Source organism: Schistocerca piceifrons, chromosome 6 (genome assembly GCF_021461385.2).
Source record: "Schistocerca piceifrons isolate TAMUIC-IGC-003096 chromosome 6, iqSchPice1.1, whole genome shotgun sequence".
Taxonomy (NCBI): domain Eukaryota; kingdom Metazoa; phylum Arthropoda; class Insecta; order Orthoptera; family Acrididae; genus Schistocerca; species Schistocerca piceifrons.
Genome location: NC_060143.1, coordinates 115,297,249 through 115,324,154, shown reverse-complemented (window position 1 = coordinate 115,324,154; position 26,906 = coordinate 115,297,249). Strand labels below are relative to the sequence as shown.

The 26,906-nt window shown below is 38.1% G+C and overlaps 1 protein-coding gene across 1 annotated transcript in view; it reads left to right on the top strand.

The window, feature by feature from the left end:
- Nucleotides 1-26,906, top strand: part of LOC124802875 (KIF-binding protein) — a 97,245-nt gene that overhangs the window by 45,663 nt on the left and 24,676 nt on the right. Inside the window, exons 4-5 of the mRNA XM_047263920.1 lie at nucleotides 14,253-14,513; nucleotides 24,536-24,686. Of these exons, the coding sequence (XP_047119876.1) occupies nucleotides 14,253-14,513; nucleotides 24,536-24,686 (412 nt within the window). The remainder of the gene's footprint in view (nucleotides 1-14,252; nucleotides 14,514-24,535; nucleotides 24,687-26,906) is intronic.

Genomic DNA, 26,906 nt, shown 5'->3' with positions numbered 1-26,906 from the left:
AATTCAGTTCACTCCTCCATCCCTGCCACCAAATCATTACCTGGTAACTTTATAGAATTTCCTAACCTCAGACTCTGCCTCACTATCATTCTCCAAGCCCTAGCATGGAAACCAACCTCACATCTTCAGGAAGAATTCCTTACAAACCCTGCCACAGTGACACCATTCCAGAAATCCAGCAGGATCTCCATTCCCTCCTCAAATCTCTAGGCCCATCCCAGGACCCCTCCCTCCCCCTCTCGCTCTCCCTCTCCCTTTTCACCTGCACCACTCTCTGCACTCCTACAGTTTACATGCTTTCTAAAGTATCTAAATCCAACCATTGTGGCTGGTTACTGTCCAACCTCAGAGAGAATCTCTACCCCTGTGGACCAATACTTGCAAACTATCACCCATAGCCTAACCTTGTTTACTCAAGGTGTTACAATGCGGGAGATCTGGGAAAAACCTGGGAATTTTTTCATCCGGGAGAAAACTGGGAAAAACCCGGGATATTTTTAGAATTCTGGGAATTTCTCATTGTTTTAGTTTTCAGTTAATTTTTTGTAATTTTGACTGGTAAGAACTGATACTCTAACAAAGGATGTTACTGTATTCTGCTACTTCAGAATAATACTTCAACAATAAAACATAAACGAGAGAAAAAAAAACGAAAATAACTTAAATTGAAAAGGAAATATGCCATATACAACAACGACACACAGTGCTCATGCAAGCGTCTGTCGATTGAAAATGTATCTAAGGCTTTAGGAAGAGTATGCAGTGCTTCATAACAACAAATTGCCTCCAGTGAGCATGAAGTCGCAACTGTTTACATTCAATTTGTTTTAGTAGTTACGCGCAGACTCATGTGCATCCGCAGTTGAGTCACGTTTGAGTAGTAGATTCTCCTGCTTCTGGCAACAGGAATGTGACTGTTGGCTGTGCAAGCAGTCGCAGCAAGCAGCTAGATACTACCGGGAAAAGGGGGCGCCAAATTCATATTCTTGAGGAAAAAAAACTTGTTTCACAAAGCACCGAGCATCCAGCGCACGTTTGCCTATCGATTATTCATATGATTTTGAAACGCTTCCCTGTTGGTTGTTGAACATTTTTGAACACATTTTGATTTCTGAATGAATCATAAGTTGACTTTTGAATGCATGCACAGTGTACGTGATGTCTCTGTCAGGAGAATCCTCGTCGCATCTAGAAATAAACTTTCCGCAGACAGAAGGGGACGGGGCTATACGAGCTGAGAGAGTAAAGACGAACGGATGAATGACAATCGCTGTCTGATTATGTGGTTGATTTGGATTTGCGAATGATCAGCATTGTTATAATAACTAGTGAAATCCACAGATTCAGACTATCAGAATGGAAATAAACGACTCACAGGAATAACAGGTGAGAAAAATTACGTATTATCTTCTCGGTGTATCCAAGAAAATGAAATTTTGACAGAAAATTTTTGGCCAGATCGCTATACTAGTAAGGACCAGTAGTATAGTCCCCAGCTAACAGCCACATAAGTTCTATTGTGGAAGTAACATGGAAAACATGTTCGAACACGTAATAATGCCTAACCGGAAAATAATCGCGGGATAACTAAACCTGTGATTCTGTCAGGGTTAGTGAAGTTAATCGGCGAACAAATTTTGACAGTGGAAGCAATAGCTACAGAATTGGTGATGACAAGATTGTTTGTTAGGACGAGGAAGGAGAAGAAATGGGGACATCACACAAATTGTGGAAAAATAAGACGATTCCAAATTTATTAAAAATTTCGTAATACTACTTTTCGATCTCATGCTTGAGAATCTGGTGCTTATGAATGAAAGGTGAAACTATTTCCTAACATAAATCTTTTTGCTTGTAGTAGACCTAATAGGCATTTGATATTGGTTCTTGTTGGATTATATTCTGTCGTGTTATAAAAATGGCCATTTGTGCAAAAACAGTCTCGTTTATTTGGTGTGTTACAAAATTGCTGCCATATTAGAAAGGCCTATTTTGTTTTATCTAGCAGATAGTGACAAAATAGACGTAATCAGATTGAGAAACCACACCAGTCTTGGGTATTATTTGTATTAACAGCTTTTTCAGTATTAGATAACGACATTTTGATTTTTCATGTAGCAAAACGTATGACGAACTTTGATGAGGTAATAGATTCTTTTGCAGAAAGGAAAGCATGCCATGTAAAGCTGTAGCAAAATTAGAGAGAGAAATGCTAGGTGCTAAGGTTTGAAGAAATGTGTAATTTCTTGCTTATCTCTTGTCAGTATTGGTTTTATATATCCTATATTTAATTTTATGTTACACAAAACAGCAAGTTATTAACTAATAGGCAATAAACTCTTCAGATTTTCTGAAGAGTTCTTGTTCTCTTGATTACAAATAATCCCATCCATTATTAATTGCTAGATTTTTTTAAAAAGGGGCAGGCTGTCAAACCGGCCGACTGGGAGCAGGAGACGCATCACAGGACATTTCGATTTCCACTCTCCTGAATGTAGTTTGGACGTGCAGTAGAAAAATGCTTTATGAAGAGGTGTGGCACTGCACTTTGGCATACTTAAGACCAAATAATATCTCTTACATTTCCTCGAATACATATGTTTTATGTTTCAGACTTTTCAGAAAGATGTGCGCTAAAAGATGAACATATTTTGAAAATTCAATTTTTTTAAGTATTGACCCGGGTCGCAAATGTCGTAGATCCGGGGCTGTTGCGCAGAGTTATAGTGGATAGTCTCCACGTGACCCGTGTTTACATTTAGTGATTTTGTTTTTTCCCCCTTCGTTTACTCTCACGTCAAATGAAAACAAAGCGGATATCTGTCTTCTGTTAACCTTTTCCGCAGAGGCAGTCAATGTATTTGAAACGAAATGTTTAATTCCACAGTACTGGCTAGTTTCAACTGTTCGCTGCATTTCAAGTGCACGCTTTCATTTTCTAGCACATATGGCATTATGCCATAATAAAGAACCAAACATGATATAATACAGTACTGGTGCTCCAAGAAAATTTACATCCCGAAAACCACACTGAAAAGCTTAATATCAGGTCGAGGCCTACTTCATTGGGAATCTGGACATACGAATGTGCCCTTAAGTATGCACTTTAAATGTGCACATTTTAATGTGGTTCACGAAATTCTGATGCTCTTGCAGTATCCTCTGATGTCTTGTTTCTTCTATGATGTAATGTATGATCTTTCAATGTTTTACATGTGCGTACATAAGGGCTTCCTATGTCATGATAGATACCCAAGCGCGGTGCCGCCTGTTATCCACGTGTTCTGGCAACTGCTGAAACGAACCTATTTCGTGGGAAAATATTGCTAATAGTGGTTTGAAAAGCGTTACTTTCAAAGTAAATATCCTTTTACATAAGTTGAACTATGTGCAAGAATGTACCATGAATTTATTAAATCACAGAGCATTTGACTCTCATTTAAAAATAAACTCTTTGATGATGAGCCATTTAGAAGGATTTTGAACACTGAATATCACACATTTATGTCATTATTAAAAATTTTACTGGCACATTTGTGTGATATATCTTAAAGTGTAACACGCGCAAAGAGGGTCAACAGTATATGCGAAAGCTTAGCTTCTCTTGTAGCTTGAGACCAATATTATATGTGAAACATATGCAACACTATGTATATTAATTTAAACTATTAACTTTCCCTGTTTGTGTGTTCTTGCTACTTAACAGCGATGTTGCTGTTGGCTGACTACATCACGTGCCCTATGCTCTAAATATCCGCTGTCATCGGCTGGCGAAATCACGTGACATGAGCTACGAACGGCATACAAAAGCGCATCGAAATCTCGATTTCAATTATTCGGAAAGTAACATACGGTGTTTGGTGGAATTCCAATGTATGCTTTCGTAATACGAAAATACGCAGCATACATGTTGCTGCACATCAAAGATATTTCCAAAACGTGTTTTTTTTTCTCTGAGTTTCGTTTTCTAAAGTGCCGGGAAATTCTACACCTGTGTGTAAAACCATAACCATTCAAAGGATTGATAAGGGAAAACATACTATCACCCGGGAGAAAGTGTATTATTAATCGAAAAATCCTGGAATTTTTTTTCCTTGTCCACGTATACACCTTGTTATTAAAAACATGAATCATTTCCTTCTGTGACTCTCCACAGTTCCTGTTTCTTTACAACTAGGCACCCCACTCATCATTGTCAATGCCACCTCCCTCTACACAAATATCCACGATCCCCATGGCCTACAACCTCCTTCCTGGCCATTGTGAGCAACTATATCACCACCAACAGTTATTTCTCCTTAATAGGTATCACCTATAAACAAATCTGTGGTACAGCAGTGGGCAGCTGCGGTACCATCCTGTGTTAACCTTTTCATGGGCTGCTTAGAGAATTCCTTTCCGATCATCCAGAATCCCAACCCCTCACCTAGTTCAGATTCATTGATGACATCTTCACGATCTGGACCAAGGGTGAGCATACCATATCTGCATTCTTTGAGAACCTGAAAACCTCCCCCATTCGCTTCACCTGGCCCTTTTCAGCTCAGCAAGCCATTTTCCTCGATGTCAACTGCCCACTCAAAAATGACCACATCAGTATCTCTGGCCGCATCAAACCTACCAGCTACATCCCTGCATGATCCTGCAGGCAGAATCAGCAATTTCCGCCAACCCTACCCTGCCATCGCTCCCCAACATCACCCTACCTCTTCCATACCCCCACTATCCAAGCCAGCAGAGGTTTCTGTTTTTTTGCAGACACAGTTGTAGTCAGGCTTTGTCACCTAGAGATGACAGTGGCCATGTGTTTGTGGGTTGTGCTTGTGCGATTTTTTTTTTTTTAACATCCGGTGAAGAACATTGTCTGTAATCTGAAATATTTCTAGCACGGACCAGATACATGAATGATATCCTTTGTTTAATTTATGCACCTCCAGCAGAAATTGATCTGTTGCATGCAGATATGAACACAATACACAAAAACATAAGATTCACAATTGAAGAAGACCATGACAACCAAATAAACTTCTTAGATATAACTATCAAAAAAGAAAACAGTCAGCATAACTTTGAATATTACCTCAAAAAACCTACTGCAATAGACACTATCATATATCAGACTTCAAATTGCCCATGTTCACAGAAGCAATCAGCACTCAGATACATGCTTCATAGACTCAGCACAGTACCACTCAGCACAGAAAACCACCAGAAAGAACTAGACATCATCACACAACTAGCAACAAACAATGGGTACAATATTGGTCTAGTCACAAAGCTAAACAAAAAAATTAAACAACAAATGCAGTCAATAAATGTGATACATATTCAGCCAAAACAGCAGCACAACAAAACACCACACAAACAAGCACACACAGCAACAGAACAACAGTGACTCAAAGAATATCTGAGGACAAGAAAAAAGGTTCAGGATAATACACTGTGACCTACAAGCACAAACTCACACATAAAATAACAAACATTTTCAAAAGACAAGGCATAAACGTGGCATTCAAAACAGACAGTTCAATCCAAAAGTACATTAAAAAAAAAAAGACACAGACATCTACCAAAAAGCAGGAATATAACAGTTACAATGCAACTCATGTGATAAAAGATAAGGAGGACAAACCAGCAGAACATTCAACACCTGGTGGAAAGAATATATCAGAGCATGGAAATATGGGACAAGTCACTCAACTTTTGCAATACATTTAAGAGTAATTAATCACAAACCTACAACAGCAGAGAAAGACACAAAAATAGTTAGCAGAAATTACGAAAGACACCATGTAACCTTACAAGAAAATTCCCACATGTACTGAACAAAGGCGGAATGCAAAATGACCAAGTGAATACGACTAACTCCTCATTGTTCACATTGATAGATCATATAGTAGACAGTAATCCCAATATTTGCTGAAACATTTTTGTATGTTAAACAATGGAAAGTTCAGAATGGAATAACATGAAAATGATAAATTTCTACTTAGCACACAGAGGATGTTTTGAGCTGCAGACAGTCACAGAGGTGATAAGAGACCTGTACTATGAGACTCTTTGCCCTGATCACTGGTTCAATATTTTCTTATTGGTACAGTGGTGTCCAGTACCGGAAGTGTGGCTGTTTAAAATTTCCCACTTACAGCACGTACACATGATGATTGTGTACCACAAATGTAAGACAGGTAGTGGACCCTACCATGGTCAAAATGTTCAAATGTGTGTGAAATCTTATGGGACTTAACTGCTAAGGTCATCAGTCCCTAAGCTTACACACTACTTAACCTAAATTAACCTAAGGACAAACACACACACCCATGCCCGAAGGACGACTCGAACCTCCGCCGGGCCAGCCGCACAGTCCATGACTCCAGCACCTACCATGGTCAGATAGGCATGGTTTTATTATAGGGTTATAACTGAGTTTTAAATATTAGTGCTGTTCTAATTTCCTACAAGCTGCAACATGGTCGCGAATCGAACAGTGACCCAAATATAGAGTAAATTTCCTTTACTTCATGTCTATGGTCACAAACTTTTTGTGAGCATACTAGACCGAAACCAGTAGTCTGATGACAAAAAATTTGTGGCCACAGATGTGAAGTAAAGGAAATTTATCTTATTTTATAGTTCCACATAATTTTTAACCGTCATAAAGAGTTTGTAGGTGACAAAAATGTCGTTCAATCAGAATGAATTTTTCTCTCTGCAGCAAAGTAGGCACTGATACGAAACTTCCTGGCAGATTAAAATTGTGCACTGGACAGGGATTCAAACCCAGGACCTTTCACTTCTGCAAGCAAGTGGTGTAGCAATTGAGCTACCCAAACACCACTCACAACCCATCCTCGCAGCTTTACTGCGACTACTACCTATCTGGTATGGGTCCCACACACTTGAGCAGTATTATAGAACCGGTTGTACAAGTGATGTGTTAGTAATCTCCTTTGTGGTATTCTACTAATAAACTGAAGTGTACCACCAGCTTTACCCACAGCTGAGCCTGTAAGATCATTCCATTTCATGTCTCTACAAAGTGATACACCTAGGTATTTGTATGAGTTTGCAGATTCCAACAGTGACTCATTGATATTATAGTCATAGGATATTACTTTCCTTTTTTTTTTTTTAAATATTGTGTGCAAGGTCGTTAATAATCAATACGAACACCAAGGGCTCAACAAACTTCCTTGGGGCACACCCAAAGCTGCTTCTACACCTGATGATGATTCTCCATTGAAGATAACATGTTGTGTGCTCTCTACCAAACAGTCCCCAATCCAGTCACAAATTTCACTTGATACCCCATATGGTTATATTTTTGATAATAAGCATAGTTGTGGTACTGAGTCAAATGCTCTTTGGAACTCAAAAATACTGCATCTACCTGCTTGCCTTAATCCAAAACTTTCAGTATGTCATGTGAGAAAAGTGTGAATTGGGTTTCACATGATCGATGTTTTCAGAATCCATGCTGGTTGGCACGGAGGAGGTAATTCTGTTCGAAATTCCTCATTATCTTTGAGGACAGAATATGCTCTGAGATTCTACGACAAATAGATGTCAAGGATATTGGACGGCAGTTTTTGTGGATCACTTCTACTATCCTTTTTGTAGGTGGGTGTGACCTGTGCTTTTTTCCAAGAACTGGGTATGATTTTTTGTTCGAGGGATCTACAATAGATTATAGATGTAAGAGGGGCTAACTCAGCCACAAATTCGGTATAGAATCTGATGGGGATTCAATCAGGTCCTGGAGCTTTGTTCAGTTTTAAGGATTTCAGCTGTTTCTCAACACCACTGACATTAGTTATTATTTAATTCATCTTTTTGGTGGTACAAGGATTAAATTGGAGCAATTCTTCTGGGTTTTTCTTTGTAAAGGAACATTTGAAAATGGGGTTAAGCGTTTCAACTTTTGCTTTGCAATCGTTAATTTTGGTTCTTATCTCATTTGCCAGGGACTGGACACTAACTTTGATGCCATTAACAACCTCTACATACAATCAGAATTTCTTTTGATTTTGTGAAAGATCAGTTGACAAGATTCTGCTACGGTGGTCATTAAAGGCTTCATGCATTGCTCTCTTGACAGACAAATGCATTTCATCCAGCATCTACCAAGGGAGGTAGTGCACTGGTTAGCACACTGGACTTCCATTCAGGAGGATGACGGTTCAGACCGCATCCAGCCATCCTTATTTAGATTTTCTGTGATTTCCCTAAATTGCTGAAGGCAAATGCTGGGATGATTCCTTCAACAAAGGGCACGCCCACTTTCCTTCTCATCCTTCTCTAATCTGAGCTTGTGTTCTGTCTGTAATTACCTCGCTGTCAATGGGATGTTAAAAAACTAATCCCCTTGTCCTCCCTCTCTCATTTTGAATCTCTCTATCTGTAGTCCTATGCTTTTTTTTTACAGCTGTCATGCAGTAATCTCTGTTTCTTTAAAAGTTTCTTTACAGTGACTGTATGCAACGGAGGCCCCACCCATTATGAACTGTTCTACGGGGTACGTATCAATCCAGTGCATGGTCAACTATTCTTTTAAACATGAGCATTAGTTACTCTTCATGTTCCTGACCTGTGCTAAAAGTTTCAAGTTCCCCATTGTGATATGACACTACTGTTTTTTTATCTTTCTGCTTGTCTTAATTGTTCTTTCTAATTTTATAATCACTGTTTTCATAACCGTGCCATGGTCACTGATACCAGTTTCAATGTGGATGTCCTTAAAAGAGGTCAGGTCTATTTGTTGCCATTAGATCAATATATTTTCATCTTGAGTGGGGTTCTGAAGTACCTGTTCTGTCATTTTCAGAGAAGGCATTTAGTAGTGTTTCACAGGATGTATTATCATGCTCTCCACTAACAAAATTGAATTGTAATTTTCCCAATTGATTGATGGTTAAAGTCACCACCAATGGTATGATTGGAGAATTTACGTGTGTGTGTGTGTGTGTGTGTGTGTGTGTGTGTGTGTGTGTGTGTGTGTGTGTGTTTTGTTACATCAGGAGATGAGTCTCCTGGGCAATAGGATCCAATTATCATTTTACGCCCACACCTGATACTGAGTCTACTGAGTCTTACCCAAACATTCTCACATGCAGCTTCCATTTCTCTCTCAGTGGATTAGAGTTTCTTGTCTACTGCAACAAATATATCACCTCCATTTCCCATTTGCCAATCCTTTCAATATATGCTTAAATTTTCCCCAAAAATATCACTGCTATTAGTTTCAGGTCTCCACCAGCTTTGTATACCTAATATTATGAGAGTTTCACTGCTTTTCAGGAGCGCTACAAACTCTGACACTTTATTGTGAATGCTTCGGCAGTTTACCTATAGGATTTTAATACTTGCACCTGTGGGAGGCATTTCCTTTGGTCCTACACTGATACTTCTGAGTTTCCTATGGCTATCATTATCTGGATTGGATGGAGAGTCACCTAATGTAAAAAATTCTTGTGTGCACCCCACACACAGTCAGCTACCTGAGTAGCAGCCTCTGATGTGCAGTGCACACCTGACCCATTTAGGGAGACCCTACAGTTCTATGGTGCAAGTCCAGGAAGTCGCAGCCTATCTTTTCACAGAACCTTCGAAGTCTCTGGTTCAGTCCTTCCACTCAACTCGGAACCAAAGGGCCACGATCAGTTCTGGGGACAATGCTGCAAATTCTGAGTTTCTTTGAAATTCTATCGACAAGGCTGGTCTTGTCAACCTTCTCTGCCAGTCGCTAGAATTATTTTGATTTGATTTGATTTGATTTATTACTCATTTAGAGACCTGTTGCCTTACATTTTATAACAGGTTGTTCATTTTACAGATTTTCAAGTAATTACAAAACATATTCCATATTTCAAACAGTGATTATTGTTTTCAGCAGTTACAATAAAACTAATAATAATTTAAAAATACATTAGAAATTGAAAGAAAAAACACAAAAAAATTGAAATTTCAAGCAGATATGATGACAGATGAGAGGAAAGACGGATAGAAAGAGGGAGAGCAATGTTACCCTATATGAGCCAGCCTGGTGTGAAAGCCTTGGAACTACTTTGAGCCTTGCAGTCCCGGTTTGCTAAAGTTTAGTTTACGGATTAATATTTCTGAACTCTATTTACAAAAACACTAACTATTATGTACATTGTGGAAAGCACAGTGGTGTGTGAGTGTAAAGTATGTTATTTCTTGGGATTATTAATTAACCTGCAGTTTCCTATATTATGTGTCTTGAATTTTACCTTTTATGTTACTTTTATACTAAGTGTTCAGTTGCAAATGTTACAGCCCAACAGAGGTGTAATGACCTCGGGATGGATATGCCTGCTGTTTATACTTAAGTTAGAACATGTTTACAGGGTTGACTGCATTACACCATTTATTCTGATGCAGTTCAATTATTTTAGATGTTTTCACTAGAATTACCCAAGTATGACCTCAGAGCCCAGGTGACGGGCATCATTTGTTCCAACGTGTGCCACAGTCTGCAGCTGGTTACACTCTGTTTCCTGTGGCTTTTGGACCTGATGTCCTTTCCTGTCCCTTGCTGCCATTTCCCTAAGGGGTACCATCATTTGACATACGTTCAAACTGCTGATGATTAGTGACTAAGTTTCAGCGAAAGACAACACCTCAAACTTGTTGGTTAGGGTGACTGGTACAACACCTTGAGCCCTGTACAGGACACCTAGCTCTGCCACTGAAACACCACTCACAGTCAAGTGGATGAACAATAACAGATCCCATGTTTTCTGCAGAAAAGGCAGTATCTGCAGGAGCAGATAGTACTCGAGTTATCTTTGATACTGGTATCGCAGATACACGATTCTCAGGAGCTCTTCCAACATTGTGACTTGCAGCAGCTGCCAATTGTTTGACAATAGGCAGGGCAATTTCCAGCAGCCTGTAAATGTCAACCAAGTCATCTCGTATTTGAGAAAAAGATTCACAGTAGGGTTGCATTTTAGCTGGTGTGATGTATTACAGGCAAATGAACAAATAACTTTACATTAAGCCTGCTGATTATCTTTTAATTTGTTGACCTAAAAAGTGCTAATTTCCTATAAGAATTGAAGCAAATACACAAAATAAGATGTCTATTAATGCAACAGAAAAACCTGTGGTAAAAATTTCTAGTTACCTAAAACTTTTTGAGGTTAATTATAGCTGTTAACAAACTTGAAAACAGAGTGAATTTATGATGAATGTAGACAATGTATAAGGAAAACTAGATGTAACACAATGTGTTAGTTAGAATACTGCTACAGTAACTAAATCACAAACACCGATTTAATACGAATTATATTGCGTACAGGACAATGGAAGCTTCTGAAAATTCTCGAAAATGCTCATTTATTTGTGCTGGTATACAACTAAATTCAGGGGTGGTCTATTCCTTGACAGTAATGATCAACCACAAACACTGATTTGCCATGAAATAAGTTACATATCCAAGACGCTCATACTGTCAACTTACAAAAATATAGTTTTGTAAGTGTCCTAAAATTCTCAAAAACAGAATATTTCTCAAGTAATTACAAAATGAAATTAGAGAATGATTGTTTTGAAAAAAGCTAGGCGTACTGTTCTCAAAAATTTTAAAAGAGCACAAGTAAGTTTAAACCTACAGTTGATAATAGTACGATTTTATGACAGCACTCATGAATGTTTAAATTTCACAAGATACCACAATACAAATGGATATTGATACAATCAGTAAAAGATTATACATAAGCAATGTGAACAGTCAAATATGCAAATCTAGAACTTCAAATTGGTGCACGAACATTGTACATGCGGTCTCACACAAAGGAAAATTCTGAACTTTACTTTTATATAAAAATAAATATATGAATTGTAAGGATTTTTCACTTAGCTGTTTCTGTGCTGACTTCCACACAGGCATGCCGAAGAAGAAACTGTAGCCTTAGTTTATCTCAATCAGTATCACTAAAATGTGCAGCTAACAATATTTCATTGATTAATCACCAGGATAATTTAAAAATGTGGGAATACACTATTAAATCAGTGCAGGTTTTTAATATCTTCCAGGAAAGACTGAATTACTGACTTTCAGTGACACAAAATTAAAGTATTGAACTGGAATTTGAAAATTAGGGTATATGTTAACCTTCAGCTTGTGGATGAGCAAGTGATTGCATCTGAACACGAAGAAAACACAAATTACATATGTAGAAAATTAGTGGAGGAATCCAAAGAGAGAGATATGGAGATAAGTGTTGAAAAAAAAGTGTTGAAAAAAAAGGGTAAAGCTATTCACTCACACAAGAAAGCACACCTCACACTGTCATGACTACCAACTCTGCTCTGGCCAGAGCTGCCCAAGTTGGCAGTCATGTGTGCGTGAGGTGTGTGAGTGGATGGTATGTGTTTCTGTTTTTCTGGCAAAGACTGTAACAAAAAGCTTGTGTGTAAGTGTCTTTTAATTTAAGGTCTCATCTGTACAGTAAGTAGCAATCTTATCTTTTCATATATTGTTGATATTCCTACGTGGAGCTTCCATTGTTCAAAAAAAGGATATATATTGTCATGAGTAAGGAAGGACATGATTCAAAGACATACAAGGGAATTACTAAGAACGGATACACCTTTGGTGTGGCACTTTGGAATGAAACAACTATAATGGTATGGCCATACAAGATGTAGGGGGAATACCTCTGAAAGTATGAGTATGGTGATCTCTAAGAAGGCAGAAAGAAGGTAGACCTAGTAAAGGCTAGAATGCAGTAATTGTAGAGGCCATGCAAGAAAGACAACTGACAGAAGTTACTTATATAGATCATGATTTGTGGAGACTGGATAATGGTAGATTGCAGAGGACCTTGTGATACAACCACTGCAATATTATGTAATTTATTTAGTGCTTGTGTTTTCAAACTGATGTATATTTCTGCATATGCAGCACTTTATTTTTCAGTATAATTTGTAATTTCTTTTTCTTTTTTAATAACAAGGAGGAGCATTTTAGTTTATAGTGCGGTCCATAATGTGCACGTAGCTATTTATTAGATCATGTTTTCTGCCACTCTCTTCTTTGTCTTGTCCTGCTGTCAGTCTTAACTCAAGGACCAGGAAAACCTTCTTATTTCATAACAATGACTGAACTCTCCATCTGTGTTTGGCAGAACATGATAATATTAAATAGGAAACTCTTATCAATGTTCTGCAAAATAATATTTAGTTGGTCACAAACCAGGTTTCAGCTTCTTGGGCCATAGTGTGGAGATAGCTGAATGTCACGAACAAAGATAAAATGACATGTGACTTACACAGATATTATTTATACAGAAGACATGAAGTCTTGACATGTAGCGTGTTTACTTAGAAAGTATTAGATATAATTTATTTTTTGTGTCATTCAGAAATAGCTAAGGCCTCCATTAACAATAAAGGAAACATAAAGTTTTTCGTGTGGAGATACATTCTACAACTGATAAATAAATAAAGCTGAATTTACAGGTTTAATCCAATATTTGTATAACTTAAATTTAATTTAAATTCAGAATTATTTTTCATCAGTTATTAAAGGTAGCCCCACATAAAAAACTTTGTTTCCTTTTTTAGTTAATGCGGCTATTTCTGCATGTCAAAATAAATAAATAAATAAATAAATATGTAATTCTTTCTTACGTGAATACTCTACATATCCTCATATTTGTATATTTCATATCTTCTGTATAAATAATATCTATGTAAGTATAGTAAGGAAAGTTCTGCCAGGATGTAAATAATTTAGGGGTAAAGGAGACCACTCACAGACTAGCCAAAACATTGAGTCATCAACATGTGCACACACAAAAGAATGCACATAATTTTATCTGTGCACATAATTTTATCTGTGTTCACAACATTCAGTTGTCACACAACAATGGCATAAGAAGAGGAAAGCTGGTTTGTGACCAAATAAATATCATTTTGAAGTACAGTAAGAAATGTCTCCTATTTAATATTATTATTTTTCTTATTTTATATATATATGAATAAACCAGTTTCTTCCAACTCTGTACTCTATTTTGATAGATAAAGGGACCACTGTCCTTAAATCTCTCCCTCCCTCCCACCTGCCCTCCCTTCCTATATAGATTAAGAAAAGTGTGAAGTAAAGACAACTATAATTGTATGAATAAATTTCATAGTTACAGTTAATATTTTGTTATATTTTCTTAGGAATGAAAGTATCTAAAACATTCATTATTTAACTGGTACCTTATCTTTTTGTTCAGACAGAGTCGTATGCATAAACGACGTGTGGATCTTTTGGAATCAGTCTTACAACAGCTAAATCCACAGTACTATATGCTTGTATGTAGACAGCTGTGGTATGAATTGGCACTTACTTACTCTGATATACTTGACATAAAACTGGAACGATTACAAGCAAGTGATAGTCGGCCAACACCACATGCTCTGCGCAAGATCAATCACTTGGCTTCTAGCAGTATTGCCAACTTTACTCATTTCCTGGACTCACTTAAGGATCCTAGGCAAGTATCTTAGAAATTTACATTCTGTCTTCCTATTTATATATTATTTTGTTAAGCAGGAAAAAATGTCAGCCTGTCAGGTTTACATTAGGTAAATATTGTATGTGGTACTTTGTTTTAGACTACAACAGGCTAGATGCCAATAAAAATTAGATGTTTGAGACTGCAACAGGCTAGATGCCAATAAAATTGCATGTGGACTAATGGTGGCAAAGAGAAAAGTTGTGAAAAGGTGGTTTTCAGCAGTGAAAAAGAAAAGTAATCATGGATATAAATAAAAATACATTAAACGAAAAGGAATAATTTCTCATCAATTTTTTGCGTTATTAATTATGAAAGACATACAAACTTCCAAAAATAATGGAGAAACCACACAAATTAAAATTGCTTTTTAAAGCATAGATAATAAAAGAAAAATGTATGTCACCTGGTTGAGGAAGATCAGCTATGGAAAATTTGAAGGTGTTGGGGAGGAAAACAGAGAGAAGTAAAAGGATCTGTAGTGTCTAGACAGTTTGAAGAGTGGTAATAATGATTTTAATAGATGGCATGAGAGAAGGATGATGCAGAAAATTTGGTTCACATACTTACATTTGCAGTATTTATACTGGTTTTAAATAATCCAAATTTACAGAATGTATTAAGCAGGCACTTAACACTACATCCTATGCCCTTTATGGTGTTTTAAATGCCAGGATTTCTCTCTCTCACACTCAAACACTACAGTGCCATGTAAATGTCAGACAACATCCCATTGCATCCTTGGTGATTTTTGTTTATTGGGCACCAGGCCATGGTCCAAGACACCTTTCTGTGCCTAATGTTCCATCTCTTAATGCTATCATTGTCTGGGAAATGTGGAAATGGCAGTAGCAGGTCATGCACTAGGACCACAGTACTTCCAAATCTGTTTCTCCAATACTGTTGTTCTATCAGGGTCATATCATTACAGTGCTAAGATGTACAGAGAAAACATAAGAAATTCAAAACAAAAACCAATTTTAACAAAAGAGGACAAGGATTGATATTAGACAGTTTGTGGACCTTAGTGTTAAGTAAAGCAAATAGTGTCAATCCTTCCTCTCAAGCGTCGGCATGACTGTGATCTTAAGCAGCCATCTAATAACTTCACGATACAACTGTTGTGTGGTTACATATAAACAGTTTGACTTTGTTGGCTTATTTAAGTTTGAACCTGCTGTCTGAGTCTTTATAGCCTTTGATGATGTCTGTAACATTAGTAGATGAAGTGTTAGGGGCAGAAACATGCCCTGGACCATAGTACAATGCCCATAAAACAGAAATCACCTAGGATTCAAATAATGCCTGTAAGCCTACATTGTATGATTATGTAGATGATGTCATTGTGTGTTAATTGTGGTGAGAGCCTTGCTGTCTGTAAGCAAGACCATTTGGTTACATGGAGGAGGAAAGAGGATTCAGGAAATTAATCAGATGTATACCATCTGGTGAAGGGAGTTTGTTGTTTAAGGCACGAGTGCCTGCCTTTTCAACATCACTGTTACAGTGAAGAAATTGGTACACACAATGTGTGTGTAAAAATCTGTACCTAGAAATGTGCATATGAAAGTACACCAACCACAATAGAGGCCAGCTCCAGTGAGCAGCTGGAAAATCCTGTACTTGTCATAGGTGCATAGCAATCTACATATGTCTACACAGCAGTCAGAGAAGCATGAATCTCGCAGTATATCTGCAACAGACTGCATCAAATCTTCAACAGTTGCCACTACAGTTCTCACTTTCTACTGTGTAACAGTTTGCTTCCTCTACCTACTGCCACATGAGGCATTGATGCTGGTGCTTGTCTTGAGTCACAATTCCCTTGTACAATACTAATTATTTCTGCCATATATTTCACTGTAGATATTGTATTTGATGGTGTTTCATGAATGTTGTTTTCTGATTTTGCTTTAACACTAAATTCTCTCATGATTTTACTCCCTCTGTCAGAAAAATTCCAGGACAGATTTTTTTTTTTTTTTTTTAAATTTCTGAGTTTACACTACTAAGGGGGAACAAATGGTGTTTTTATGTTACCTGATATGTATGCATCCTTGAAATGACCTTCTCCATGTTTCTGTGCAAACTCACTAGGTGGCAGGGCTGTGCTTAGGATTACATTTGTTTGGGTTTTTGACACATTAGTTATCATGACACAGTGGATGCTGATTGTATGCAAAGGCAAACATTAAGTAAGTTCTGCATTTAGCTTGGAAAGACTACTAGTGAAACATTAAGCAAGTATATGCGAGTGAGGCACTTTCAAGAAGCCGCATTTTCAAGTGGCTCAGAAGGTTTCATGGAGGCAGAGATTCAGGGTAAGACAATCCCGGAGCTGGTCACTCGTCTACAGAACTTACGGATGCAGACGTGGAGTGTGCAAGGCAGTTATTGCAAGAAGACCATCATGCAGCTGTCTGTGCGATACCAGAAGAATGTAATTGATGTGTGTCTTAAGATTTTACGTGAAGATTTAGCTCTCGCCTTGCAATTTTTTCTTGTTTCTGTGAGTGGAAAGGCAACTGAAAGGAAAACTTCATCAATATATCACATACATCCCACAGGCTGTGACAAATGAGCTTAGAAGCATCGCGTTTAAAAATTTCTGTTCTTGCTTCCAAGACCTCCAGAAACACTGGCAGCTGTGTATAGGTAGCCAATGGGACTACTTCAACAGGAGCTAGGATCATTACTTGGTAAGTGCAATTTTCTGTTTTTTTTTTTTTTTTTTTTTTTTTTTTTAAAAAAAAAAAGAAAAAAGAAACCTTGTCCTGGAACTTTTCTGACAAAGGGAGTATCTGTTGTTCTCTGCCTACAGAATCAAATGTTTTCTTGAAAAGGTTGTTTGTACAAAGTTTCAGCAACTCTGTTCAGGTGAATTTTTGATATTATTTTATATGCCAGTGGCAGAAGTGACACACTTCAGTAATTATTGTTGACTTGTTTTGCCACCCTTTTTAAGTAATGGATGGATTAATATTATTTTCTACTATTCAGGAATCTTTTCTGTTTTCCAAATGTTCTCAAAAGCAAGTGTGTGTATCCTATAATCATTGGTTCTGAACATTTCAATAATTGTTCTGTATGGATAGTCTTCATCACTAACTTTTTCGTTGTTGTTGAATGTATTGGTGGCTTCATGAATTTCTAGCACTATTGGCAGGAAATGCTCCTCAGAATATTCAGGTGCTGCTAAAAATTGTAATTTAACTGTTGGAACTAGACAGTTCAAGAGCCTGTCAAAAAATTTTGCTGATATTTCACAATTTTCCTGGTTATTTAACCAAATTTTGCTATTTTCAACTTTGAAACAAATACTTGGTACTTGACATATTTTAAGCATGTGTTTGAAAGTATGGTAAAAACTTCTGGTATTACTTTTGGTGGAATTTTTCTTGGATTTTTATAAACTGAGATTTTTTAAATTTTGTTTCATTTTTTATTTTTTGGATTACTTTCAATGTTTTTTTATTTGCTGTCTGAAATGTTCAAGGTGTTTTTATCTTTATTTTTTTTAAAAAAAGCCTTCCCTCTTTCCATTTTTGAGCCCGTTTTTATAGAGCTTCTTCACACTCTTCATTTCATTATGTCATTTTATTCTTAGTCAGTCTTAAGGTATCTCTGCCACTTTGGTAATTTGTACATGGAGTTCATGCCAGTCACCTTTCTTAGCTGACTAAATTTCTTCTTTAAATTTTTCTCCGTTTTCTTTTGCATACTGCTCTACTGGAGTTGTATTTGATAACTTTCTGGGTCTTCTTTTTTATTTCATATGGGAGAAAACGTATTTTAACCATAGCCAGATAAAGACAGGAAATAAATTCTCTGTTTCTGATTGCTTTAACACTGATAATTTCCTTGAAATTCCTTACGAATATTGATGTGGGGTCCAGCTGAAATTCTCGTAGATTTGTAGTTTCTTAGTAGTTTGCCAAAATTCATGGACGTTACTTCTAACTGGAGCATATTACTCATGTTGATCAGTCTTTTACCATTTCTGTTTGTTCTTAAGGGTGCTGTATATTTGCCTACAATATCCTTAAATTTATTTTACTTCCCAACTTGTGGACTGAAGTTGCCAAGAAGTATATTATTGTTGTTTTTATATATGGTGGAGACTTCAGATTTTAGAAAATCCCAAAACTAGTTTACTTTCTGCAAATTTCATCTGTTATCTTCATTTATATGTTCATTCAGTTTATAAGGGTATAGCTTTTATTCTTGCCATATGTTGTGATTTTGACTTAATATTTGTTGCTCTGTCTACAGATTTTTTGTTTTGTTTGCAGAAAATGTTGATTCAACCATTTGTATGTTTTCCATTATTTGCACTGCTGGCTTCCCTTTATAAATTCTGTAAAGTTGTGTATCAACTACATTCTTATCTAAGAGTGTAAAATTTGTAAATGATTCTTCTACAGAAATGATTCCATTTCCTTTTGTTTTACAGTTTTCAGAAGAGAATTTATACTTAATGTTCCAAACCTATCTTTGAACTTAAAGGTATTTCAATACACTCCACTTCTTATTTGCTGCGAATGTTGAGGCTGCCCAGAACCCTAGATCCCAATGCATTACAAATGTAGTAGTGGATTCATCATTTGTGGCAGTGCATCCTTGATATAAACTTTACATTTTGTAAATTGTGAATTCCCATAATAAGACCAGATTGCGAGCCTGGAATTTTATTGATTTAGCTACCATTGACACATGGAATAGTTGCTGCTGAGGTACCACCACTAACGTGTGGCACTGTCATACCCTCTGTCTAAATAGCCTTGGACAACAGGATACATTTTTCAACAGATTTGCCATTTCAGAGTTCATATTCTCCACCTTTGCTACCATTGAAGTCTTTACTGTAACCATTGGAAGGTGCCGTTACCTGGTACTATAAGCCAGGCCTAATGAATCAGCATTTTTTAAAAGACATGTTACTGCTTTTCTTTGGGCTTCTAACAAGCAACTTTGAAGCCCTTAGGACCTAGGTCTATGGAGACAGTGTTAAATAGAAATATAATTTGGTGCAGAGAATTCAGGTCCTTGGAGAGAGTGTTAAATAGAAATGTTTTTTGGTGCAGAAAAGGTGTGCGACTTTAACTTGGAGGCACAATATACTGGACAGCCCCATCAATGTAGGTTGGTTGGGCCTTCCTATCACAACCCTATTTTCAACATTGAGTTCATTAAGCTCTGTCATTCGTTCCATAGCCATTGAAGGTGCAGCACTCTCCATAGCAAGAACTCCGATTCAGTGCCATTCATTTTAGGACATTTTCAGACTTTTTTGTTCCTCCTCTAACCACTATCCACTGCAGTGGTATGCACATTAGAAGACAGCTGTGTGATGCTTTTGCAGCATCGCCAGTGTGTTCTCTGTCCAACATCTCACTCTTGTCCCGTTGTCTACCCTGGTCACTGGCAATGCTGGGGTGAGCACTACGCTCGGCCACTGTTTCTGCTTCTGACCATCCCTAGTAGAAAACTGCCCCTGTTGCTTCTTAACATAATACTGGTTGTGTTTGCATTATACCATCCATGATGATCATTCAGCTGCATCCACCAGCAGCATGTACTCTGGGATGTGTGTTTAACATTGAGGTTGATTTTCATGTAAGGCTGGGTGTGGTGAGCTTATTTTGACACTAAGGAGACAACTTCAGATACTAATTTATCCCAGAGAAAAATGTTCTATAGAAAGTTAATAAGGTCATTGGCATCAACAAAGTATTACTTATGATTTGGACAACAAAATTTACATGAATTACTTGGAGAAATAACAATCTGGCCATCTTCTGTACACTGGGTATATACAGGGTGTTTTTTCCACTGTGTGCAAACTCTAGGGACTGATCAATGAGAGGATACAGAACACAAAAGGTCTAGTGAACTTATGTCCAGAGATGCATGGTTTCCATGCTAGAGACCATTCATTCACTCATACTTCATTACAGATACTGCAGTCCAATACACACTGTACTATGCAATGACAGTTACAGTATGTATGGTTTCCTCCTAAAGGGTGGCACTGTTCCTCATACGTTGTGCCCGAGCACCCTCTCCTGTCATAGTAATTGGTAATGTTGTGTCTGATTCAATTCTCTTGCTGACTACCTTGTAGTGGATGTGATACAGTGTTGTACACAATGGTTCCATATTTAAATCGAGAGCTTGCCAACATAGTTTTTACTTACAGAAAGCCAAATGGCAATGAGCAGCGGCCACCAAGGTTATATTAGGAGACCTATCCCCACTAACAACAATCACAGCATTCAATGTTTGCAACAGTCTTTTGCCATTTGTCTGAGATAGGTTCGTTTCAGGAAGCAGGAAATGTACGGACCCCAGACTCGGAGGAAAATGTTATTAGCTCTGTGGAAGGCAACCTCTGTGTCAGTACTAGGCAGTTGGCCTGCCATTACAGGGTAAGCCAGACGACCGAGTGAAACATTCTCCATGTCAATTGCTACTATCTTTATCACTTAGAGCATGTGCAGGACTTATTAGCAATAGACTTTTCACTTCGGGGAGCAGTTTTCTCACTGGTTTCTTCAGGCAACCATGAGTCCAGGATTTGTCCATCCTATGCACAGATGAGGCCACTTTATGCAGAATGGTATCTTCAACTTTCACAAGTCATCTGTGGGTAGTATACAGAACCCCCATGGTATGGTGACAGCGAATCATCAGCGTTGGTGCAGCCATAATGTGTAGGCAGGGATAATTGGTGACCATATTTTGGGACTAGTTTACCTTCATGTCACCTAACGGGCCGCAACTATTGGCGTTTCTTGTGGGTGACTTTTCCTCACTTGCTGGAAGAAATGCCACTGATAATTCAAAGTGTTATGTGGCTGTTACATAATGGTGCTCCAGCCCACTTAATGTCCAGATGCATCTCTATCATGTCTTCCCTGGTCCACAGACTGGATGAGGGTGTCCAGCTACATGTCCTGTTTGTTCACCAGATCTAATCCCGTGCTATTTCTGGTTTTGGCACCATCTCAAAAGTATCATGTGTGCAAAGCACATTCCAGAAATGGAGACACTGGAGCAGCATATTCATGCAGCCTTTGACACTGTTCGGATGCAGCCTGCCCATTATGAATGTGAAATAGTACACCCTACGGCATGAACGCGCATGTGTTGAGGTACATGGAAACCATTTTCAACACATACTGTAACTGTTGCTGCATGGTACAGCACGCATTAAACCACAATCTCTGTAACAAAGTATGACTGACTAAATGGCCTCTAGCATGAAAACCATTCATTTCTGGGCATAAGTTCACTAGTCCTTTTTTGTTCTTATCCTCTCATCAATCAATTTCTAGAAGTTTGTACACAGTGGAAAAAAATCAACCCATAGAATATTCAGCTGATAAACTAAAGGGAAAAAAAGAAAATAAATAAATTAGTTAAAGGAGCAGAATAAAAAGTGGGATGCTATGTTTAAAGGTCCTCGTGGAATCTAAAGCTATTTGACTGCTCCAGAATTTTCAGCATTTCAGACTGTGGCTTATCCTACCAATAAACTGATTTTTACAATTCGCATGTGAACTTGCTATCATTTGTGATTTATGCAAAGTGTGACATAGTCACACTTGATGTGGGGCACATACCAACCATAACCCGTTGTTCAACCAGACTGTTGCACTGGTTACTGAGTAGGCCCAGGATTATTTTTTGTTTACTGGGTTATGTCACTATTGTGTACATTTTTGAATAGCTTATTCATAAAATTTTAAATCGCACAAAAGTATGCACAGATTTCCCAAACAGGGGTTCCACTTGGCTGATCTTTGATGTTCCCTGAATGTGTCCTCAAGATCCATTTACCAAGTGAATACACTGCATTTGATGTGGACTTATATGCAAACTTCTGGACAGTGGAGACGAAGAATTTTAATTGTGCTGAGAAATTCTTGTTCCAACTCCCAGAGCAACCTTCTGCCCAGCACTACCCAGGACAGCTTTGTATGCCTAAAATGTCTGGGGAAGGTTGTGGTAGCCTACTGGGTATCAGAAAACATGAACAGTCAGGGAAACAAATTATCAGGTGCAGTAGCCATGGAAAAGTGTACTGAAAATCCCAATGTACTTTGTGCTACTACATCATCCCCTACCACCTAACTGTTGATGTACAGAGTCGTGTGCTAGTAGGAAGAAGAGCAATTGCCACTGACTGAAAATGAACTGTACCTTGTAAAACCACCTATTTTGTTGAACTGTATATCCTTGAAGCCACTTGGACAAAATGAAATCCATCTCTCCTGTCTATAAGTGAGACATTGACCCATTGGGGCTCCAGTGAGAGGACCCTCTAGTGTGTGATACTTCATTGTGAACAGACTTCCACGTGCCTTATTTTGACAAGTAGTATTTTAGGTTCATAGAGAAGGGCAGAGCTACTTTACGAGATGAGCTGCCATCTATTTTAGCAGGTGATGAAACAAATGTTATAGAGAATTTTAAGATTATTTGAAATCTCTGACTTGTTCCCTAAATTATTAGGGATGAAATTTTATTGGGACAGTTCACACACAGAATTCCCCTCACCCCAAAAAAAGAAAAAAAATCTTGAGCTGTTACTTTGCTCTTTTATTGCATCGAAGCTTTAAGAAGGTTTTTGGGCAGTGACTGTGTTTCTAATTGGAAAGGTAGTACAATTGTGTGGGTGACTATAAGTGGATATGGGAAAGAGTGAATAGGATTTTTCAGTTTCTGTTCTATGATGATTTAACTTTTATGAATTTCAACTGTGTTTGCCTCAGACTACTTTAAATAACATCACCATTCATTGCCCTAAAATCTCTCTCTCTCTCTCTCTCTCTCTCTCTCTCCCCCTCCCTCTCTCTCCCTCTCTCCCTCCCTCCCTCTCTCCCTCTCCCTCCCCTTCCCTCTCCCCCCCTCTTTCTCTCCCTCTCCACTGTAGATTATTGCATTAGTTGCATAACTGTAGCAATTATTTGTAGGTGTTCTTTGGGAAACCTTTTGCCCTGTAGGAAATATTTGTAGGTGTTGTTGTGGTCTTCAGTCCTGAGACTTGTTTGATGCAGCTCTCCATGCTACTCTATCCTGTGCAAGCTTCTTCATGTCCCAGTACCTACTGCAGCCTACATCCTTCTGAATCTGCTTAGTGTATTCATTTCTTGGTCTCCCTCTACGATTTTTACCCTCCACGCTGCCCTCCAGTACTAAATTGGTGATCCCTTGATGCCTCAGAACATGTCCTACCAACTGATATGTTCTGTGCTAAATCAGATGCCCTTTTACAGCTCATTTTTATTATTACTCGTTTTTGCCTGCATGTATTAATTTGTTATTCTCTTATGTCTTTGCTTCCACAACATTTTATGAAAGCATTATGCAGTCAGTCATTTGCAAAACCAGGCAGCATACCTAAATTTACATTATGTGTGGAATTAATTGATTAGTATTGATAATTTTTGAGCATGCATTAAACTATATTATTCACACACTTGTTGGAGCAATTTGGCTTGGTGGCTGATGGGGGCTAGCTGAATTGATACAAATCAAAGGTTCGTGACAGCACTGACACTGACAATTTTCCCTTGCTTCCAACCTCATTTGACTTTATTAGCAGACAGCGCATAGTCTAGCATGTCTGCTTTTGTTTATGAAAGAAGATGTGACACACACAGTGAATGACACAGGAAACAAAACTGAGCTTGCGGACACAAAATATGATGGCGACAACAATGCCAGTGTCACTGTATTGTATGCTGGCCTAAGATCAGTAGCAACTTGAAGCAACTTAATATTGGTTGAAAGCTGTACACCCTCTTTTTATTGATTCTGCTATACTCATCAGGTACCACACAAAGTGTGCTCACAAAATGTGTGATGAATAGAGGTTTCACCTGTTAAAATTTAAATAATTATGTTTCCTACATATTTTTGACACCATATTTTCCATTTGTTTTATGTGTTAGTTTTCTGTCTGCTAAGTGACATGTTTCATTTTTTTTTTACAGCACCAAAGAATTTCCTGACACAATAAGTGAGGATCTTGAACGTCCTGCGTTGAATGCACATTGTCACATTGGTCGTTTGTACAGCAAGTTAGTTACTCCAGACAAGAAAGTAAATCGTGAGAATATTAAAAAGAGCATTGATGCTTACCAGGTAAGTTTCTGTAGCTGCTTGCAATTGTAAAAACCAGGTGGTTATAATTAAAGTGCAGCTAGTCACCGAGATCCAATGCGGGCTGCAGTTATTAGACGGCAGTGTAATTTGGTACATCTGTTAATGCATTAATGCAGAACTGATGTATGCTGGAAAAAAGTTAGTTCCAGTTTTGGCTAGCAAGTGCAAATATGGCACTATACAGCATCTCATCGACATCCCAGTGCTCCTATTGGACAAATTGCATAACCGGTGGTTAATAATAAAATCAGTATCGTGCATTTCTTGCTTGTTTGACCTTTTATGCCCACATCCCATTCCTAATCCACTACATATGGAAACATATCTGTATGTCCTTGTTCCCGAGTTGCACCCGGTGGCCAGAATTGCAACTGATTTTTTTCCAGTGTAAATTAGTTCTGCATTAAAATGTTTACCAACTTTTGCTGCCATACAATAATTACAGGCCGCATTTTACCTCTGTGAGTAGCTGAACTTTAATTATAAATACCCGGTAGTTGCATTTGGTAGTCAATATATGCATCTTACCTTCTACTGAATTACGCAGACCCTCATCTCAGGTAATGAGGCATTTTGAGGACATATAATTTATTAACTGGTGTTAAAAACCATCGCAAGACTAGCAGAAAAAACTAAAGTAAGAAATGCTAATTCAGAAGCAATTTTCACTGTATTATGAGTTGTCAGAAGCATAAAAGAATGTGTTAAAATTCAATCATGGAAATTCAAGAGTGGAAATAATAAATGAAATATAACTATGGCAGTGACTCTCCTACAGATGAGTGATAGGTGATGCAAAAGCATGATTGAAGCAACAGAACACCCCTTGTTATGATGTGGTGCTCATGACATTTATTCCCCCCAGGGGGGTTCACCGCTCTTTGGCAGGTTTGTGCTTGGCTACCACAGGGCCCCAGCCTTTCTAGCATTTTTCTCCTTCAATGCTACAAAACTTTCCTCTTGGTATTCCTTTTTCTCTAAGAACAGTCTCACCATTGTTTTTGTTCCTTTTTTCCTTTCTTCATTCACCTCCTCCTATCCTTTCGAAAGGTGTTCGACTCAGTTCCATACTGTTGCTTGCTCCAAAAAGTGTGTGCTTACGGTCTATCTCATGACATATGCGGTTGGATAGAAAGTTTTCTAACGGACAGGGAGCAGTATGTCATCCTGAACGGGGTGACTTCAACAGAAACAAGTGTAACTTCAGGTGTGCCCCAGGGCAGCATAATAGGTCCCCTGCTTTTTACAATTTACATAAACGATCTGGTTGATGGTATTGACAGCAGTACTAGACTGTTTGCTGATGATGCTGTTGTCTACAGGAAAGTAGCATCACACTAAAGTTGTGAACAAATCAATGAGGATTTGCAGAAAATAAATGTGTGGTGTAATGACTGGCAGTTATTTCTCCGTATTAGTAAGTGTAACATACTGCATATAACAAGGTGAAAATTCCCATTAATGTAAGAGTACAAAATAAATGCCCTGTCTTTGGAAGCAGTAACATCCATCAAGTATCTGGGTGTGACTGTTTGAAATGATCTCAAATGGAATGATCAGATTACACAAGTAACAGGCAAGGCGAACTCTAGGTTGCAGTTTATTGGTAGAATCCTGAAGCAATGCAGTCCTTCAACAAAGGAAATTGCTTTCTATACGTTAGTTCATCCAGTCTTAGAGTATTGTTCGTCTGTATGGGACCCTTACCAGTTGGATCTGATTCAGGAGACTGAGAAGGTCCAAAGAAGAGCAGCAAGATTCATGACTGGTACATTTAGCCATCGTGAGAGCGTTACAAATCTGATAGAAAGTTTGAAGTGGGATGCATTTGCAGATAGGCAGTGCGCTAAACGGAAGGGGCAGCTTGCTAAATTCCGAAATCCGATCTTCACCAAGTATGTAGAGCATATATTATTACCACCAACTTTCAAATCGTGCAATGATCACCATCCAAAGATAAGGAAAATTATAGCTCGTACTGAGGCGTTCAGACAGTCGCTTTTCCCTCGCGCATTCCACAAGTGGAGTAGAGTGGGGAATATGACTTTGGCGCAAATTGTGCCCTCCGCCACACACTGCTTGGTGGCTGGCGGAGTATATATGTAGATGTAGATATAGATCCTTCCTCCACTTTGACGTTTCAGGCTCCTCTTTTTCTTCTTCCCCCCTGTGCGCTCCTGAAGGCCAGCCCACACCTCT